Raw genomic sequence first — 21,696 nt, forward strand, 5'->3', positions numbered from 1 at the left:
CATTGACTATTTACTCTCCTCTGCAGGTGCAAGTTTGCTTTTTACATTTTTAAGCACATGGCCTCCACATTAAGTTGTCATATTTTTTTCTTTTGGTTTTCTTTATTGCTATCTTTCATTTTTTTTATACCAAGGCACTTCCCTGCAAAATTCCACAAAGACCAGACTCACATGGTTGGCTGGTCCAATTTTGGCTGATGGGAGATTTGATGTCAGTGGACTTTCAGGCTTCAGCATAGTTTACTTCAAGTGCTTTGAATTACACTAGTGGAATGATGTATCAGATACTCAACCTGTGTCTCCTATGTCACTATCCATCCAAACTCTGCTCCATCCCAGTGAGTGGTGTACCTGTGTGTGATCAATGTGCTTGTGTGAGTATGGGATAGCCACCATGTTTTGTGAGTGGATTGTCAAGGATGTGTGAATGCAGGATTAACATTGTCTTTTGTGTGTGTTGCGTAAGTGCTCTTTTTTTTTTTTTTTTTTAAACTTATAAAGCGCAACAAATACCACGAATGGTGTCTCGGCGCTGGGCAGACAGAGAGGCACCTCCTGTGCATTATTGGATGAATAGCCATGTCTTCACTTGCTTTCTGAAAATCATCAGTGAGGAACTGCTTTTTATATGGTGGGGCAAGGTATTCCAGAGCTTCGAGGCGGCTACCAGGAAGCGTCTGTCTCCCCATGTAACCGTTCTCACCCGTTGAATGCATAGAGATGCGGATGAGGCAGATCTTAAAGCTCTATTAGGGACATACACCAACAGTGATTCCCTAAAAAAGTCAGGTCCTAGGCTGTTCAATGCTCTATAGATGATACATAAAGCCTTAAATTTGGTTCTCTTTTTTACTGGGAGCCAGTGAAGTTGGTGGACAATAGGAGAGATGGATGCGAACTTGGGAGTTTTGGTCCGAATTCGTGCAGCAGCGTTCTGCACCATTTGTAGTTTTTTAAAAACCTGCTCCTGGGCATTCAACAGAAGCCCATTACAATAATCCACCTTGGATAACACCAAGGAGGACATAAGGGTTTTTCCCGCAGACAGGGGAAGGAAAGGTACCAACTTTTTCACTTTTCGTAACGTGAGAAAGGAAGAGGAGACTACCGCATTAGCATGACTGGTAAAACTTAGTTTGTTGTCAATCAACACTCCCAGGTTTCTAACCTTTGAAACTGGGGTGGGTGGGTTACCCATTTCTGGTGGCCACCAGATCGGGGACAAAGATGGTTTTAGGTCTCCAAACACCATTACCTCAGTCTTATCGGTGTTTAATTTTAGACAATTACTGTCCATCCAGTGACTAATGGCTCTCATACCTGACTGAAAGTTGGCTGCCACCTCACTCCCATTTTTATGCACCGCTAGCACCAACTGAGTGTCGTCGGCATACGAAGTCACTCCTATTCCATGGGTTTTAATGACCCTCGCCAAGTCCGACACATAGATGTTAAAGAGTGTCGGACTTAGCGAGGATCCCTGGGGGACTCCGCAGGGCAGCACAAACGTTGGTGAGTAGAAGCTCCCCATCTTTACCGACTGTTCTCTGTTCTACAGGTTGAAAGCCAGGGCGGCTGCTTCCCAAGAATGATGGAGACCCACCACCCAAGTGTGATTGATGCTGTTGAGGCAACAACGAATTTCCCATGCACGTACTTACTTTCTGATTCCTGTGATTTCCTGAAACTGACTTTGTTAGTTTGAGCGTTTCTCTCCAGGAAACTCTGCACATGCACTGGTCCACACTACTTTCACCCACCCATTATCTATTTTCATGGGCAGTGGCATGTCTTGCAGACTCAGATTGCACTGCAGCAGGACCCATTGTCTCAATGTTTTTACTCTTACTAGGAGGATGCTACAGCCCGGGGTTAAAATAGCACTTCATCTGGCGAGACCAACGAGCTCGCATGCACAGAGACCTAGCCTGCCGCAGTCCTGACGAGGGAGGTTCGGGGATACCAGATCTTGTAGTCTACTGGTGGGCGGCCCAGTTGAGACCGCTGATGGAATGTTCCCGCTCCGAGTCCGAAAAACATTGGCTTTTTATGGACTGCTCACTAGCCGGTAGATCTCTTTGGGGCGTCCCCTTTCTCAGGCACACAGTTCGACCGCGCAACTTGTATCTCTCAGAGGTGACTTGCCCGGTTCCCTCAGCCTAGGATAGTATTGCCAGCCACCGGGTCTTGACTTCCTTCCCCTCCACACTCACACCTATAGTAGTTAATGCAGATTTTACTCAGGGGATGGACGAGGCCGAGTTCCGGCGCTGGACGGAGGAGGCTAGTCGATCCATTCGCCATGTTTTTTACCTCGAGGGACTCCGATCCTTTCCCGACATGTGCAGGGACCTGAGTCTACCAGAAACTGAATGATATAGGTACCTACAGATACGTCACTGGGTGCTTCAGGATGGAATGCGTGCGGACGCAGAGAGACGCCTCACCTCCTTTGAGAAGTGGCTTATCACCCGACACACGGATGCTCGCCTCACTATGGACTTATATAAATCTGTGCGTCCCTCCTTGGGTGAGGCGAAGACTCTAGGGCAACAAAGGTGGCAAAGAGAGCTGGGAAGGGTGATCACACAGAAAGACTGGTCTGCAAAATATTATAGGGCCCGACACACTGCCCGTATCATGGCCTCCACGGAGACTGCCACTAAAGTGGCTTACTATTGGTACTTAACTCCTGAACGCTTACACCACGGTAACCCCGCCCGTGACCCTCACTGCTGGAGGGCATGTGGATCAGTGGGCACTCTCACCCACATCCTTTGGGAGTGTCCATTGCTTGGATAGTATTGGCAACAGATCCTGGACATTGTTGATTCGCACTTCAACACACAAATCCCACCCTTTTGGGCCTCTCAAATGTGCTCACCTTCCCTCTTAGATCCAGGCGAGGCAAACACATGGCTTTAGCACTAGGAGCGACAGTCCAAAATATCCTCACCCACTGGGGCTCTATAACGCTGCCGACACGACTGGGTTGGATTCACTGACTATGGGGGATTTTGGGGATGGAGAAAATTTCACTCACGCTGGCCTCTCCTACTGCGTCCATTCCACGACCTCTGGAAACCATTCCTCACAATCCTCTCCTCTAAGTTCACGGCGCTTATCTGCCCTAAATACCTTCGGCTCCTGAGACTCACAGACCATCCCCGACCACAGCCGGATGATAGCACCTAACCACCGCCACCATAACACTTCAGCGACACACACCTGAAACCTATCACATTATGATTTCAATAGATGGGAAAGGGAAGGAAGGGAGGGGGAGGGTGGTCTCTCCTATGATCTTTCTATATTTTCTTCTTGGTATCTGTGCCAGCCAAGCACACAGCTATATCTCGGGATTGCAATCCGATAAATGTACGGCACGTACTGGCCGTTGTACTTGTTTTTTAAAATGCAATAAAGGAAATTTAAACAAAAACAAATAGGAGGCAGGCGCAAGTACCCTTTTCTCTTTTGCTGATACCCCCCTTTCTCTCCCGTCAGAAGATGGGGTTGAATTAGCATTGCTGACAAACCAAGAGAGCCCAATGACGAGATGGGGAAGTGGGTGTGATTACCGGACAGCTATAAAGCTCAATTGAAATGAGGGCCCGGGACATCCTAAATAGCCTCTTCCCCTGCATGTGGATATCAATTTGTGCCTCCCAACTACTTCATAACATTTTTAGGCAGCAATGCATAGGAAGAATTAACGACTATAGGGAGCGACAGGTTTGTGTTTATTTGTTAGCCAGTACTTGGTGAGCAAGGCAAGAATATATTCTTCTATTTAATAGCATTGTGTGCTAAAGGTTTCCTTTGTGTGTTATTAGAGAATTTATTTCTACATTGAGATCTCCAAAGTTTTGTTGTTCATTTTCTGAAATGGTCTGCTACCAAGAGGTACAAAAGTCACAATATAGTTTCAGTTTTAATCATTGGAATTGTATCTTTAGAAGAAGTGCAGTGTTTAGGGCCAAAATGAACACAGCATGCACGACAGTGCTGTTTATACTTAGGGGTGGATTACGATTGTGTTCAGAAGGGCTACGATTTGGATTTGGGTTTGCCAAATCCGATTCAAAACCCTTGTTTCTGATCGAACTGTACCCAGTTCCGAATCACCGATTACGATGCCTGGAAACCATAAGGGCACTCCGAATCGGTTCTGAAAGGCATTCAGACAGTTTGAGCCTTTGGGAGCCCATTCATACATCTCTATGGACATGATTTCGAGTGAGCAAATACGATGACCGATTTTCACAGCCATTCTGATTGGGTTTGCCCGGAACTAAACAACTTTTGGAACCTATCTTTGAGGACCCATAGCTGGCCCCCCTTCACCTGGGGCCTTCTGGTTTAGGCCTGTGGGGTACCCAAGGAACCCTCCTTTCAGACCATGCACAGTGAGGCAGGTACCAAGGGGCGCCCACCACAGGGTGCACGATTTTCCCCAGCCACCCCTTTCTTCAATGGGGGCCTGTATTCTCATTCAGAACACAGGCTCTCCTTGTAATCAATTGGAGCCCAACCAAATCTTATTTGGAAGCATCTGGATGCATCCAATTCGCTTGGTCGGACTCCCCCAATCCGGGTCATCTGGAAAGCATTCCGGAACCGATTGGGTCGGAATGCTTTCTGGATGAGATCGTAATCAGTCGAACACTTAGTTTGCGATACTTTGCTAAAGGAAAGCAGCGTAGCTCTTATATGCAAACAACCCCCGAACCTACTGTGCACTTTAGAGCACTTCATTTCATGTTTTTTTTAAATAAGATGTGTACCTTTTAAAATACACTCTCACCCAACAACAGTTTACTAGCAAAACATCATGGATTTGCAATTCTACTGGTAAGGTTCTACATGTGCGGGAAGCTTGCTTTGTTGTTGGCCACCCTGTGTGTCCGTCATATTTTGTGTGTTATTGCTAGTGTGTTTTTTTCGAGGGACAATGTTCTGGGTAGATAAAACTCATGCAGCCTGCACTCTGTTTCTGTGTGTCATGCAAGTTTTCATTTCTGTTACATGTGCTGAGCATAGGGGCATCACTGAAGCATGTTCTTCTGATAACTTTGGTGAACTCATTCTACGTGTGAGGAAAGTTTGTTTGGCTGCTCTCAGAAAATAAACAGGTGATATTTGCAGCAATAATAAATAGTAAATATTTTACTCAGTAAGTTTGACAATTGTGGGTGCAATATGGACCCGTTCTTCCTAATATTCTAAATCTGTTGGGCTTGAGAGCCTTATCAACACTTATTAGAGAGTTTAGGCTTTTTTGATAGGCTTGCTCAGAAGGTGTGATGAGTTACGACTCATCACTTACAAAGTTCAGCAGCCACGCTGTTGATAGTTGTGCCTGTGTGAGTGCAGAGTGAACCATAAGTCTATGTGAGCAAGTGTGAGGGATGTGCTATGTACAGGCAGCAGAGTAAGGGTGTGGTCCATATATTTTATGTGTTTGTATGTCCTTGTATGTCTTCACTTGACAAGGACCAAACAGATAGGTTTTGAAATGTTTTTAGGGTTAGGGCTTTGACTTGCAAACATGCAGTGCAGGAAGTGGAAACACAATAGTGTATGTATGAGAATGGGAGGGAGCTTTGATATGACAGATGCAGACTCTGTCAAAAGAGGTTTAGGAGTTTTGGCAGCTGACCGACTGAGATGTCTCCCTTGTGAGGGAATCCAGTTATTTTATTTCCACTAGGGCACACTGCAATCAGGCTACACCACTGACAACATTGGAGACCCCTGTTGTAATGCATTAATTTCCAACACATTTAACCATCACTTGGTTTCTTTTTTGTGCAGATCTTGCACTATTTGAAGAATGTGCACAACAGGAACTTTGCTGAGAAACATGCTTTCTTTGATACACATGGAGACCCCCCACCGTTATTCGATCTGATGTACTGGCACACAACTTCCAATAACACCAGCAGCTTTGTGAAAGTTGGAACTTACAACGGCAGCAGTCCATCAAGCCACCAACTCTCCATCAACAACAGTGCCATCTACTGGGGTGGAAAGTACACTCAGGTCAGAATCAGTGCAATCATTACAAGCAATCATAATGTATTATTAGAACATTGGAGGTCGTCTGCACAGAGTAACTTTGGGATTGCATAACCAGGGCTAAGCAAATAGCCTCATAATATTAATGAGAATTCCATTGTGCTAATGCATAAAAAGGAACACTGCACCTTGCAATTATCACAGTAACAAAGCAGCTGGCATAGTAATGGAACAGCAGGTGGACGTATAATCATGAGTACAGGTATACATGCTATGTGATGACTTGTGGCAACAACAAGAAATCTCAAAGTAGAAGTAATCTGTGCCAGACTACCAGGTTTCAGCTAGTTCTCCAAATCCTGGAAGACTCAGAGGTACTGGACAGTACTATTGACAAGTACCGTCTAATTTCTTGGGGTCCCCAAGTCTGAGAACTACTGCACAGTTCACTGAAATGCCAAAAACATCTCAGCAATGTAAGAAGATCAAGCAGCCAAGGCTTAGTTACAATTATCGCTTCAGAAACACTCCAGTGCTACACTGAAGAGTGCAATTGTTATTTAATTTTTTTGGGAACGATTTATTCGTTATATTTAAACAATGCTCCCTACCAGAGGGAAATAAAGTTGCTCCGGTGTCTCCGCTGATAGCAGGTATTTTCAGACCTGATTATGACATCCCTTCCTGCTTGAAGCAATCGATGATGAGGCCATGCTTGGAGATCAAGGATTTAGCTCTGATAGCATCATTTCAAAACCAAACTATAAATACAGTGTAATTGCTTGATTTCCTTAACCCATAGGGCATGGCAGTCCCTGGCAGAGAAATCTTGCAAGAAATGTATCTACAATAACCCCTAAATACTGTGAGCTGACTGTTACTATGACTGCGTAGTCCTATGACAGATGAGTGCCTGGTAATCTTGTTCTCCATTGAAGATGAGATTCATCTGACATAGTGCTGTAGTGTTGGTTCTTGGTAGAAACTTATATGAGTGACATCTCACTCCTGTGACATGTGAAGAAACAAAATACCTCTCACACCATAAATCAAGAATTCACTTTTTTCTCAAAATATTTTTTTAATTATCCCTGGGTTATATTCATTTATATTGTATTACTTCTTCCTATTGTTTTACAAAACCTTAAAACCTATCACGATACAAGCTAGAACGTAACCCACTTGCCTTCTTTTATATACATAAAAAACAAAGACATTTTTTGAAAATTGTGCTCAACAATTATATACAGTGCAATCAGGAAAAAGTGTATTTTTCAATAAAGGATATATATAAAAAACACGCTGTTGTCTGACAGTGAATCTAAATTGCATGTAGCATCCTGAAAGTTACATCAGGCGAAAGGTAGTCCTACTAAATTCTATCAAATGGAATAGAGTGAAGACTGGTTTTACTTTCCTGTCCTCAACATAAATTACTCTTTAAGCCAAGGAGAGGTCAAAGATGATAATCAGAACTTATTGATAGAGCCCTATTTCATGAGTTCTATTGTGTCCAATTTCGGGACCTGGCTTATACTTGGTTCTATATAGAACCTCTCTACGGATAAAACGAACGCGCTTCGCCCTTCTAAATGGAACGTCTTTATGGGTAGGTCTTCATCAGGGATGGTAAATTTTTCAAGGAGGACTTGTGTACCTAGGTGAATTAAAAACATGAAATAGATAACTATCGTGATTATCAGTGTCATGTGTGCTATTTTACAGTTGTGAATCTATTGTGAAATGGGAACTAACACATTCCGTGTATGCATCTTGTAGAACAAAGCAGGGGAATTCCTTTGTCTTTATTCACATCAATGTGGCATGTGCTGAAACAAGCAAATGACTGTATGTTAACTTAACAGTGTAAAACCTGTTCTTAGTTTTGTAATGTGGATTATTCCGACTGTCGGTGGGAGGGGAGGGCCAGTGACATTGCCGGGTTTACGGTGACTATCAAGTATGTATTTAACTATGAGCAGTGTCTCCCTTTAGTTACTGCGTTTTTTCGAGGACTTCTTTATCATGAGCATGGTTGGTTAAGGGTCACCGTGCTGCCACTCAGGTGCTGCATGCACTGTACGTGTTACATGATTTCGAACACCGGTGTGCCTTATCTCGTGTGCTCCTTGTGGTGCAGTAAATTCTTCGGCCTCTGCTCATGTATCTAAACACATTTGATAATGGGCTTAACGAAATGAGTGAGAAAAACCATGGGTTATGAAATTCTGGTGTACCCACGTCCCTCATCCTGATTATGGCCGCATAAAATGCCATCATTGACCCTGCGTCAACAGTTAACAAAACATCTAATTTTGGAATTGTGCAAAAAATAGCAAGCTGACATATCCGTGTCGACGGTGCCTTTTATCAACATTCTGATTCAATGATTCATGCCCAAACAATGAACGTTAGCATTACAAAGCTACTAGATTGGCATGGAAGAAGTTGAGAAGGAGGAGGGAAAAGGGAGGGCTGGCACTACCCGATTTACAGTATTATGCCTGGGCTTTTCAGTTGTCCCACTCTAGAATGCTTTTGAAAATACCATCTAGCTCGTCAATAGGGATAATGTTTAAAGCCATGTTAGTAGGGGTGTACCTACCAATTGATGGATTTTTTGTTTAAATTCAGGGACCAGAATTTTTTTTTAAAAGTTACGTTAAAAATTCTCCAATCTTTGGCTAAAGCCTGGGCACAGATTAAAAAGAGAATAGGGCTTTCTTATTTCTCAAACTTTGCACCCTTGTGGGACTCCCCAATCTTACCACCGTACTTAAAGGACAGTCTGGCGACCCCAGTGAAGGATGTTGGGATTGTAAGATGGGGTGATCTGCTGGCAGGGGGGTCAATGGTGACATGGGAAGAATTACGGGACAGGGTAGGCCCGGGTCTATTCAGATTTAAACACATGCAGCTTGAGAGCTGGGCTCGGGCCTTGTGTAGGAAAGGTGTCCCTCTGGGGAAAGTTAGTAACCTGTAACATCAGTTGGTAGAGAGGCAAGGGGGAGGCAAAGAGGTGGCTCTTAGGTACTGGAGTATTTTGGAGGAGGTGGATGGGGAGTTTACCCTTCCTGATGAGTTGTGGGGGGTGAGCTAGGCTTTCATTGCCAGGAGTTATGGATAAAATCTTTTACACTTCTGTATAAAACCGTTAAACCAGCATGGCTGAGGCGTAACCATCTTTTCACGGTACATCGTGCCTACCTCTCCCCTCTAAGGCTATCAAAATTCCAGCCAGGAAAGAGCTGTAATAAATGTAATCTCCCCGAAGCATCTGACGTACACATGTTTAAGGACTGCCGTCCCATTTGCATGTTTTGGGAAGAAGTAAAGTCGTCATTGGACTCTATTCTCAATACATCATTGTCCATCACTCTGCCATTAATAATTTTTGGTTTAGATGAAAGCGTCATCGGCCAGGCAAGGTCATTTCTTTTTTATGCAATTCTCTTAGCAAGAAGGCAAATTTGTAAGTTTTGGGTTGACACCACGGCACCATCACACGCTGGTTGGCTGACGAAACATCTAAGGTGGACTTGGCCAGACCACGCAGTAAATGAAATTTGGCTTTCTGGGATTTATTTGTTCAGTGGAGATAGGATCTACGGGGTTTTTTTTTTCCCCGGGTCGTATGATTATGCCTACAACACTCCATGGACCTTGGGTTGTCGCTCCCCTCGGATACTGTAACTGGTCCAACATGTTGAAAAATACCTTGATGGAGTAATTGCTAGCCCATACCTCTCTCCCCCTCTTGTCTTCTGGATTCTTCTTCTGCCATTATGTCAATTGTGTCTTGGAATGGGAGATAATTAAAATCTTTTGTCTCTCAAGGTAGGACACGTAAGGTGGTCGGCGTTTCTTGAAAAGATGGTAAGGCAAATGAGGAAAAAAAAAACAACGAACGTTAGCATTGTTCTAGGTGAAATATGTATCATACAAGAGCAGTCCCTTTATACTTTATTTTAGTTCAAAAGAACACTCAAGTCAAATACCAGGATCAAACCTGTCATCTTGTGAAGTCATGGAAACTTGAAAACGAACGTCCGGAAACGAGACAAGGTCAGGCAACTTGAGGTCCGGCCGCGAAAGTGAGAGATCGGCTCCTTTGCCGGGAAACAATTGAAAAGAAGACGACTCATGGTGTCTGGCAGTAAAACAAACGAGCGAAGACAACAAGCCTGTCTACCGGAGAAGACTGAAGACTGACAGCAATCAACTGCACATCGACGCTACTTATCTGAAATTGATTGTTTCCTGCAAACACTGAATCCTGGCGGAGGTCAAATAATTTTCTGCACCACAAGGAGCGCACGAGATAAGGTGCACCGGCATTCAAAATCATGTAACACACACAGTGCATGCAGAACCTAAGTGGCGGCATGGTGACCCTTAACCAACCACGCTCAGGATAAAGATGCCCTCAAAAAAACCAGAAACTAAAGGGAGACACTGCTCATAGTTAAATACATACTTGATAGTCACTGTTAACCCGGCAATGTCACTGGCCCGCCCCTCCCACCGACACAATCAGAATAATCCACATTTAAAGAGCACTATTTAACTGCTCACAAAACTAAGAACAGGTTTTACCCTGTTAAGTTAACATACAGTCATTTGCTTGTTTCAGCACATGCTACATTGATGCGAATAAAGACAAAGGAATTCCCCTGCTTCGTTCTACAAGATGCATACACGGTATGTGTTAGTTCCCATTTCACAATAGATTCACAACTTTAAAATAGCACACATGACACTGATAATCACAATAGTTTTCTATTTCATGTTTTTAATTCACCTAGGTACACAAGTCCTCCTTGAAAAATTTACTATCCCTGATGAAGACCTTCCCATAAAGACGTGCCATTTAGAAGGCCGAAACGCGTTGGTTTTATCCGTAGAGAGGTTCTATATAGAACCAAGTATAAGCCAGGTCCCGAAATTGGACACAGTAGAACCCATGAAATAGTGTTCTGTCATTGAGTTCTGATTATCATCTTTGACCTCTCCTTGGCTTAAAGAGTAATTTATGTTGAGGACAGGAATATAAATTACTCTATTCCATTTGATAGAATTTAGTAGGACTACCTTTCGCCTGATGTAACTTTCAGGATGTTACATGCAATTTAGATTCTTTGTTGTTGATGTATATAAATGAAGGCAAGTGGGTCACGTTCTAGCTTGTCTTGTGATATGATTTAAGGTTTTGTAAAACAAAAGGAAAAAGAAATACAATATAAATGAACATAACCCAGGGTTATTAAAAAAATATTTTGGGAAAAAGTGAATTCTTGATTTATGGTGTCAGAGGTATTTTGTTTCTTCACATGTATTAGGATTCCCGCCTCTGATTTGTCCTAAACTAAATCATTCCCATGTTTTTTACCCGATCTCACTCCTGTGAGACCTCTCCAGACGTACCAATGCAGATCTTCACACAAGCAACTGTGTACACCAACCCACAATAGTTCATTGGTGGTGTTAGTCACAGGTGCAGTTTATATCAGCATTCTGATCTTATTGGTCAGATTTCTAGGGCAACCTGTGTTGGGTGAATTTAGAAGAAATTGTTATACCTGCTGCTCAGCCAGTGTGACTGTGATGGTGGTGGAATGATGCTGTGTGGGGAGGCTGTGGAATGTTGGTGAGTGAGAGTGTCAGTTTGAGGATGGGCTGAGTAGCAGGAAGGCTGCTCCTGTTGGGGATCAACATCATTACATCCACCCTTAACAAATCAACCAACTTAATATACATGGACTACGAGGCATCTTTGTTACAACATATTTTGGCGATGATTGGTGAAGAAAAAGCTTTGTGAGGACGTCACCAGAGAGAAACTGATAACTTAGAGAGAAACTGAAAAGCAAAGGAGAATCTCAAGAGATCTGCTGGGAAATTTTGGTGAAGTGTACAAGAAAGATTTCAAAACATCCTGTGCCCCACCATTGTCCTTGTCATCTGGACAGCCAGGGCGTTAATCAGATTCTATTCTTAGCCAGCCGTGATAATGCATGTGAAGTATGGTGGTTTAAGTTGAAGAATGCTCTCCAGAAGTGCAAGACTTTCAAGGAAGAATGTACCCGAGCAGTGCAAGACATTCTATGAAGGGGACATTTTAATTGTACACTTTGATGAATTCCATGATTATCCATTGCTGGAATCTAAATTACATCGGCAAGAATGAGGGAAATTAACATGCCTGTGAACTACGTCATATTACAGTTTGCAGTTTGTTTAAAAGAGGATCTTGCCGGCTAGGCAGTACAGTGTTTGATTGGGCCAGGTAAAGTTCACCTTTACTGGTATGTGGCTACAGCAACTCCTGGACAGCATTTCACTGGCTCGTAAAAATACCTCGAGGAAAGATTGACTCGCCTCGCCCCTCTCATCACTCCGAGATCAGCTCTCGCCTTTTCACGGACCACCCGGCTCCGGATTACCCTGATTTCATTCTGAACCCCCGCTCTCAGGCACTCATGGGACCGAAGATTTAATCTCGGACAGAATAGTCCCCCTGCGCCTGTATGTCCCCCGGGACATCCATACAGATCTCTGACCCATGGTACTCCATCCTTGTCATCCATCAATTGCCGGATGCACTGCTTCCAGACCCTCAGTCTTGATGATGATCCTAATTGTTACGGATCGAAACGCCGTCGACTTCCCAGCGAGATTTTAGGAGCCCCCCACTCAGTGATTCTCGAAAAAAATGGAAAACGAAAACTTAATTGTTTAAATACCACTCTGTTTTTACGCACTGTATATAATTATTCACAACACACTTTGCGCCGTCCACGCTGCTCTCACTGTCACTTGAGTTGCCGTAGTGCCACTCACCCTCGTGCACCTTGTACAACTTTGGGCTGTCACTTGGTATTGATTAATTGCAGTGCTGATACTAACTGTAATTACATTTGCCCTATATAATTTTTGAAATGCTGATATAAATGATCCTTGAGCACATATGAAAATCAAACTGAGTCTCCTTGCTCTTTGATGGATAATGCTGTATAGATATCCTGTATAATTGCCTACAAATAATACCAGTTGGGATATTGTCTATTGTATATATATCTCCACCCCAATCCCAACTAGGTTGATGGGTTTTCACTCCTGTTTTTCTTTACACTCCATCTTGTACCCGGCAGTCAAAGCCATGGTGGTTTCCTAACTGTGTTCCTGGGTGTTTTCCAGCTTTCAATTTAAGGACTGTAAAAGCCGATACTCACGTTTTCCGGTGAGTGACTCTCATCAACAGCTTTTCTCACTGCATTATTCACCTTGGGTGATTTATTTGGTCTGCGAACTGATCTGTGGTTCCGGCACCGTTTAACGACTAGCATTAACAATTTTGTTTAGGTACTTTGTCAACGCTGACTTTGTGGGAAAGTAGGTAAAATAATTTCACTCAGGAGGCGATAACTTTGTACGCCCTAATTATACATTGAAGTTCCTGGTTCCCGTTGCTTACAGTTTCTATCCTTGGAACAAGAATGAGTTTGAGTTCAGAGAGCAGCGAATGTTCTGGAATTAGAGATGTAAGTAATTTATGCAACACAGTGGTAATGACTTTCTGTACTGGAGATTCATGATGTCAGCAGCCATCAGTTCAGAAATATTTCTTGCATTTTGTTGTGTGGCATAACATGTAGGTTCTAGGAGGCAGTGATGTGAGATGTGTGCACTGGGCTCCCCTCTTATCTACAGCGTCATTGAGGGCTACTGTTATATGCTATGACACTTCATGTCTATGGTTCATTGCTGATTAAGGGTGTGGATTGTACCCATACTGTATTTCTTCCACAGTGTAGTTTCCCGGGTGTGATGTGTATGTTTCTGGGCTTAATTGCGAGTGTCCTCAAGTGTTAGTACTATGGTCCTTAGGTAAACTGTGCACATACTTGATGCCTAATATCTGTGTTTGAAGTTTATTGTGCCACCCTTCCTACGGGGAAAGGGTGAAAGGCAGTTTTGATGCCAAAATGAATGTATTTGAAGTTTGTTATGACAACCTTCCCATGGGGTAAGGGTGAGGGAAAGGATTAAGCCGAAACGTAAGTGTTTGAAGATTTATGTGTAAGTGAAATTGTTTTTATTCCACCCGTACCATGGGTTTGAGTAAAGGACAGGGTAGATACTGATTGTGAAGTTTGTGGGATGATGCAGTGATATCACCCACTTTTCTTGTGGAGTTTCTGGGATGTGTTGTAATATCACCCACTGTTGCTGTTGCATGTGTGATGATTTTTTTCCCACCCTTCCTATGGGGTAAGGGTGAAGGGCAGAGAGGAAGTCACATTTTTAAGTGGGAGTGAAGCCACATTACTTGTGATTGCATTTTCCATCCTTAACATGGGTTTTGGTGAAGGGCAGTGTAGATGCCACATGGTTGGTGTGGAGGGGTCTACCACACTTTCCAACCTTACTACGGTTTTGGGTGAAGGGCAGTTTAGATGCCATATGGTTGATTTGGAGTGGTGTTCCACACTTACCACCCTTACTTCAGATTTGAGGGAATGGTGGTGTAGATGCCACGTAGTTGGTGTGGAGCTCCACACTTACCGAGTTTTTATTTTAGCAGTTGTTTGGATGGTTCCCTACCGCGCCCTGTGTTCGGTGTCCTTTATACTACTTTTATGCTAGCCTGGCCAGCTGGCAAAATTTGTGGTATGCGGGTTTGGATTGACGTTTTGTGGTGTGGTAGAGTGAGTGTGTTTTGTTTGGTTAGAAAGGGAGAAGATGAGGGTGAGCATTTTCTGGAGGGTCTTATTTTATGGTTATCTTTGATTCCTTTATTTGTTGTGACAACTAGCATGGTGCTTTCTTTGTAATACTTTATCACATGTTGCTTATTCATGTATGCTTCTTGTGTGAAATGTTTCCATAGTTAATTTTCCATGCAAGAGCTCTAATGTTATTTTGTGTAAAGAAAGGAGATGTGTTTTACCTGCTGCTCAGCCAGTGTGACTGTGGTGGTGGAATGTAGGTTTGTAGGGATGCTGTGGAATGTTGGTGAGTGAGAGTGCGAGTTGGAGGATGGGCTGAGCAGCAGGAAGGCTGCTCCTGGTGGGGCTCAACATGATTACATCCATCTTAAATAAATCAACCTACTTAATATACATGGACTACGATGCATCAATAATACAACAGATCTCTTTGGTGAGAAGGTGATTTGTGGGACCTGTGCAAAGGCCACAAAGGAGGGAGAGCACCTACAGCTACCTTCATGAAATGACAGTGGGTTGTCTCAGAGGATTCCTTAGCTCTTCAGTCCTCGACTGCAGCATCTGAGAAGATAAAGCACAGGAGGATTCACAACATGAGAAAGAAAAAGAAGCATTGAGACAAAATTCCAGCATCTTGACAATTTGTCTTCATCTGGTTGACTTCTGCAGCAGCATATTGGTCTGAGATCAAGCTCATACATACCAAGGGTAACTGGTCCTAATAGCATGTTCATGGCAACACTTTGGCTTGGTTTTCTTACTGTTGCCATTGGGTTTTGTCCCTAGATGTCTGGCAGTGTGCTTCTTTTTCCTCAGACGACTGGTACTTTAGCAAATACCTAGATATCAGGAAGGCAAAAACAGCATGCCGGTTTCCCAGTCCAATTCTTCCACCTTGTTTTGCACAGTATCTAAGACATCAGATGGGATCATGACATGGTAACAAATACCAGTTTATAGTCATACTATGTAGCAATGGATGGCAAACAAAGCAGCAATTAATGGACTGATATACATTCAGATATTTGAAGAGAACCTATCACATTCCTGCACATATCTGTTTTTATTTTATCTTGTGCATAGTGATGGGGCACCCTTCAATGCTCTCAGTGCTACCAGTGTTCAGAAATCCTTCAGCAATCGATGGTAATGGGAACCATCTCCCAGCAGGCACTGTTGAGTGTGGATTCATTTCAGGTTGGTGCTGTACTTCTGCTACCCTAGCTCAGCTCTGGGCGTGGAGATGGTCAAAGAGCATCTTTTTGTTTCAGGTGTGGAAATGTGGCCATGCCCTTGCCAGTTCATTCAGAGTTAAGGGGTTAGAGGCCTGGATACTCCTGTAGGTTCACCACTTCTTTATTTCTCAATTACTATACTGGAGAGAAAGAACAATACCATTTTGGAACATCTCCCAAGGGGACCCAGACATTAGCAGGAATAGGCCCTATGTTCACCATAATGGTGAAATCAAGTACAGGGTGACAAAGGCATACTCTGCCAGGGATTTTGAAACTTACACTCAAAACTTCAAATATGTACGAATTAACAACTGGCATTGTTAGAGCAGTCAGCTTTCCTTTAGGGGACAGAAAGTGTAATGCACAGGCTTATGGAAAAAGACAGAGGAGACAGATTTCTGCTGGATATGCAAACTTCTATCCCCACTTCATTGGTAGTCATGAGGCTGGCAGTTAATGAGTCATTCAGTACAGTCCTGTGCCATGAAGCCCTGTATCTTTTAATAATATGTATAATCATGGATGTCAATTAGGGGTCACCAGAGGTAGAAGGGGTGCCCCTGATTTGTCTCACTCTCGCTATGTGGATTTAGCACAACAGCAATATAACTTCAAATAATGACCAGCGATTGATGGCACGTAGACCCCAATTATTTGTTGCAAGGTATTCGGGCGCATTTAGCGCATGTTAAGTTCACGTGCAAATGTAGCGTTACCATGTACTGTACAATGTGGGGCCCATAGAGTCCAAAGCCAAGATACTAAACATAGAACTATTTAGAGGCAGTACAGGGCATATGCATTCAGCTACAGAGTTGCCATTTCCCATAGCTTTATATGTGCATGGTACTTGAATCATTGGCTAAACTGTTATCAAACTGTTACCAAAATTGCTTGACAATTGGGTCCAACTACGGTTTCAGAATACCTGCATCAGGTATGCAAGGGCCAGAATTTTGCAAAACTAACAATTCTTAGTTCTAAGTCAGGAGGTAGCAGGAAAGAAGACTGAAAAGGAACTAGGGGCATAACTAGGGAAGTAAAGGTGTGAGGTGTTAGCCTTCATGGTTTAACGCCTCACTCAGCCAATTCATAAAAGCGTTTACCACTACGCTGGTGCTAAACTTAGCAGCCTAGCGCCAATGCAAGCACCATAGTGCAAGGGTGTCTACGTTCAGGGTAAGATTGTTTATGTACAGGAAGGTTCCCCTTCCTGCACATAAACAGTCTTGAAATGCCATTTTGTAACATCTATGTGTGCTGCTAAATGCAACAAAACAGAATTTTTTGTTAAATGACTGTATATGTCCAGGAAGGGGGACCTTCCAGTACATAAACAATCATCGGTCTTTTGCTGTTTCCATATGTGCTGCACAACGTAGCACACATAAAACAGCAAAAACGAGGAGGGACTTTTCCCAGGAGGCACAGGGTCAGACTGATTTACATATGGCCCTGTCTAAACTGGGGTGGCAGAGTGGGCTAAAGAACGGTGATGAATTCAACCCACATCTGTTGACTGGGTGTGAGTGTTGGATTGGTTCAGATGCTCCGTCCATCACCACCCCCTTTTGTACCGCGATATCTTTGCTGTGAGCATTATTTTGTTTAATTATTTGCCCCTAGTCCAGCCACTGGGTCAAAACACGCCACCTGCTTTAATTGTACTTATTAATTGCGGTCCGATTTAATTATAGCGACTGCATTTCCTTCTTTATTGATTTTACTTGCTAATGGTGGTCCGCTCTAAGTATAGTGGCCACACATACTTATATTGTTTACTAGCACCCATGCATGCTTACACATTCACGTGGCCACGCCCCTTTCTTTAGACAAGCCATGTCTAAAGAAGGGTGTGCGGGCGCTAATAAAGTGAATGTGCGGCCTAAGTGCTTTTACAAAAAAAACATCTGTTTGTCAAATTGACAAACAGATTTTTTTTTTTTAAGTGCCCATGTCCCGCTTTCACTTTAATGTTGACAGGCCCCTTTCTTTAGACCCGGCTTGTTTAAAGAAAGGGGCGTGGCCTCCATAAATGTGAAAGCACCTCATGGGCGCTAGTTAACAAAACAATATTTGCAATGCAATGGGTCTTGCATTAGGGAGAATTTAAGCTATTGTATTGCCAATGCTTGTTCTGAGGATTGAAACTGATTCTGTGAAGGGGGAGTATAGACTATCATTAGATAAAGTGGATGCCTTAAAGTCATTGCTGGAGTTATGTCTATGAGCACAGAAGTTTACTCTATATCAGTTGCAGCTACAGCTCAGTTTTACCCTAAGGATAATATGAATTGGTCACCCATGTTTCATGCTCTATAGCTCAAGTCATGTCATGGAAGAGAAGTACCACAGCACTCAGTTGTTGGTGGTTCTGAAGCAGGATTTGAAGATTTGGGGGACATTTTCAATTCTCAGAAAGTTAATGGTTTAAGAGTATGGCCGGCCCCTTTCTGGTCAAGTCAAGATTTTGGGTTGTTTACTGATGAAGGAGGCAGCATAGGTTTTGGTGCCGTACTGGGTGCCAAGTGTTGTGCTCAGGCCTTGCCCCAGCCGAGGTTTGACATGAGGTTAGTAAGGTATATCACCTACCTGGATCGATTCCCCATTATGGCAGCCTTGCTCCTTCGGGTTGATCCATTTTGGGAACAATCCACAACATTCCGGTTGCATATGATGGTGGCAGAGGAATGCATTGATTTCCAGCATGCAAAATGCTAATAGGTGCTCATTTTGTTAAAAGAGCTAGGGATGAAGTAATTATTGGCGGGCAGAGAAACTTTATTCCCACCATGGCAAGGATACTCCGCCCGCTGAATTCTTCTGCCCAGCAAATATTGTTTTGTATTGCCAGATACTACCTTCTTGTTAAATGTAGCACTTTGACTTTTTGTTTAGGGCAAGCATAAAGAGATGCCCCAGGGTACAAAAGATATATTACTAGAAGCTTAAAGGAAATAAAGATTTGTCCCACCCCTTTATCACACTCTCTCCATCTTTCGCAAACATGTAGGTACCGCTGTCTTCCTGCAGTGGCAAATGTGCCCCAACAACCAGAATATCAGCTGCTGCTGGACCTCCCAGCTGTTCCCACTGTTTGCCCTGCCTTGAAGAGAGCACTGCAAGCCACATAGGTGAGTTCAGGGACTGTTTTCCAAACATACTCTCTTGAAAGAGGGAAAATGGTTTCCATAGGCATCCTTATGAGATATGACAATATGCCAAGAAGACAAATCAGTGAGCTGGCACTGTTATTTTAAAAGGGATAATATGCTCTTCTTTACTTCATTACATATCTTCACAATCTCTGGGATCTGAGTACTTAGTCCATGCCCTTGGTTCAAGTCAATCATTACTTACATCACATTTTTAGAGACATTAAGTCACCAGGTCTGTACTAGCTATTCATGGGCAATGTCTTCAGTCAGATAATAAACAGAAATGAGTCTTGTTTGTCCTTTGTGTTTTATTATTCTCGATGAGATGTTTGATCTTGTTTGTCTCTTATAGTAATTTGAAATATGACCTCAGGCGCAGCAGGACAACGTGAGTGAAACCTAGCATGTTGCATCTGGCCTTCCTATACAGAGTGTATTTCAATCCATTGTATGCGGGGGGGATCTCCCAAAAGAAAAGTCTGAAATAAATGTTGGCAGGTGGCACACATTAAATTACTATTTTCACATACATTTGCTAAAAGTCACAGGCTCCGAAAGGATATTCAATAAATGCTCAAGTATCTTCATGTGTGTAAAACTAATGAACTGTTTTGATTTATCCACTAGCATCATGGAACTATGGCTATAAATATATCAAATGAACTGAACTTTTTGAAAAAATATTTCTCCAAAAATATTCAAAGCCTCAGTCGAGGATCCCTTGGGTCCTAGGGGGACATTCCCCTTTCGGGGTTGCAACCTCATTAATAACGCTACGCCCTGGTCTGGAGAACAATACCCCAGGAGCACCTTTCAACGCATAAGCAGAAGAGTCTTCTTTGACCATAGCAATATGTAGTGCAGGGGCTACAACCAGTCTTTAAAACTGATGAAGTCCCATGTTCCACATAAATTATCCAATTTTTTTCAAAATGTGCTTTGGGTCCCCCACATATGTTGCTAAGCATCTACATTGAGCAAAGAATTGCTGAACAAAGCTTATTATTATCAAAAAGTCTGAGATAAGTTCACTTAGGACCTTCTTCTGAGTCTGGTTGTCCACAGACCTCCAGAATCATGATGGTAGTCTCCCAAATGCCCCATTATGAATAGGGCAGGCGGGCTGCCCTGGGACCCCCAGAACTACCAGAGAATTGCTGTTTCCTGACAGTTGCACAGTGGTCCTGAGGTCACAATATGTTTAGCTGGACCAACGCGGTTCCGCCACGAATATTGCGAGTTTCTTCACTGCCACACTTTTACAGTGGTGTGACCACTATGAAACGTGTGGCTGTGAGAAAACAAAGGGGGCCCTACAGGGTTCCCTTGTGCCTCGTGCCATGTGGATGCACTGCAGTACCTGCACGGCAGGAAATGCAGCAGGTACTGATTTTGACTTTCCCATTACAGTGCCTTGTTCATAGGCACCGCTGTAGAAATGCCAAAAAAAAGCCTGCCAGTCAGGAGAAAACTGGCCCTTAATCAGAATTCAGCCAATAGAACAGCATAGAGGAGATTAACAAGTTGTATGGTGCAAGGGACAATTCTAAAGGCTGTTAGCCCCATCTCAAGATGAAAAAAACCTTTTATAGGTCCAAACCAGGCAGGCTGCACCTGTCCACCCTGAAGAGCCAGTTCTATAGCCATGTAGACCCTCTTAATATTTTAGGAGATGTTTTGTCCAGGGATGAAATCGCCCTGGTCTACAGGAATTAAATGGAGTTGTGTTTGCTGCAGGTGGTCAGCAAAGATATTAGTAAGGATCTTATATTCTAAGTAAAATTGAGACCATAGAGAGGGGCAGCATCCCATTGTCTATTACTACCTTATACACCTGGGCTATCTTTGGAGCTGGGACGCCTGTGTAGGTTTTGGAAAAGTCTAATAGAAGTGTGCCAGTGTGTGGGTTTTACTGGGTGTTAATTCTAAAATGGCTTTCTTTAAATGCTGAAGAGTGATGGTAGTGTCTATCTAGTCTCTAAGGGCAATGACAATACTTTATTTGAGTGATTAATAAAAATCAATACAAAAGAGAGCAATTAGTATGAAGAAGAGCAATCAGTATAAAAAGATGTTGAAAATTTAAATAAAACAATGTGTGTTTGGGAAGAATATGCTACATGAAAGCTTCCAACAGTTAAAAGTCAGTTTGTACCATGGTTGTCTTGTCCATTAATGCTATTCGCGCATGGTAAATGAATTTGGCGAAGTTGTCCATGTGCTTCACCGTGTCCAACAAGTATAATTGAAGAACTGCCTCTTTTACTGTCCGTACACCTAGTTGGAGAAGGATGGGTCTTAGATGGATTCTACGAACTGACAGCAGGGCAGGACAGCATAATAGAATGTGAGGTAGAGTTTCACGCTTGTAATGACAGAGGTGACATTCGCTGGGCCAACTATGACAGAAGGGTAAAGCTGTTTTAGGGGAAGCACATGCAGTCTTGCAGCCAGAATCCTTTGTAGGGCTTGCCTACCCAACAACTTTACAAGATGTGGTTTGTGGCCATTTAAAATGTGAGGAGAGCTTTGGGACTCGAGGAAGCCTCT

The 21,696-nt window shown here is 43.1% G+C and overlaps 1 protein-coding gene across 1 annotated transcript in view; it reads left to right on the forward strand.

The window, feature by feature from the left end:
- LOC147684538 (vomeronasal type-2 receptor 1-like) overlaps window positions 1-21,696 on the forward strand; it is a 40,836-nt gene that overhangs the window by 12,660 nt on the left and 6,480 nt on the right. Inside the window, exons 4-5 of the mRNA XM_086939698.1 lie at window positions 5,818-6,045; window positions 7,905-7,981. Coding sequence (XP_086795824.1) covers window positions 5,818-6,045; window positions 7,905-7,981 — 305 coding nt within the window. The remainder of the gene's footprint in view (window positions 1-5,817; window positions 6,046-7,904; window positions 7,982-21,696) is intronic.

Source organism: Lissotriton vulgaris, chromosome 10 (genome assembly GCF_964263255.1).
Source record: "Lissotriton vulgaris chromosome 10, aLisVul1.2, whole genome shotgun sequence".
Classification (NCBI taxonomy): domain Eukaryota; kingdom Metazoa; phylum Chordata; class Amphibia; order Caudata; family Salamandridae; genus Lissotriton; species Lissotriton vulgaris.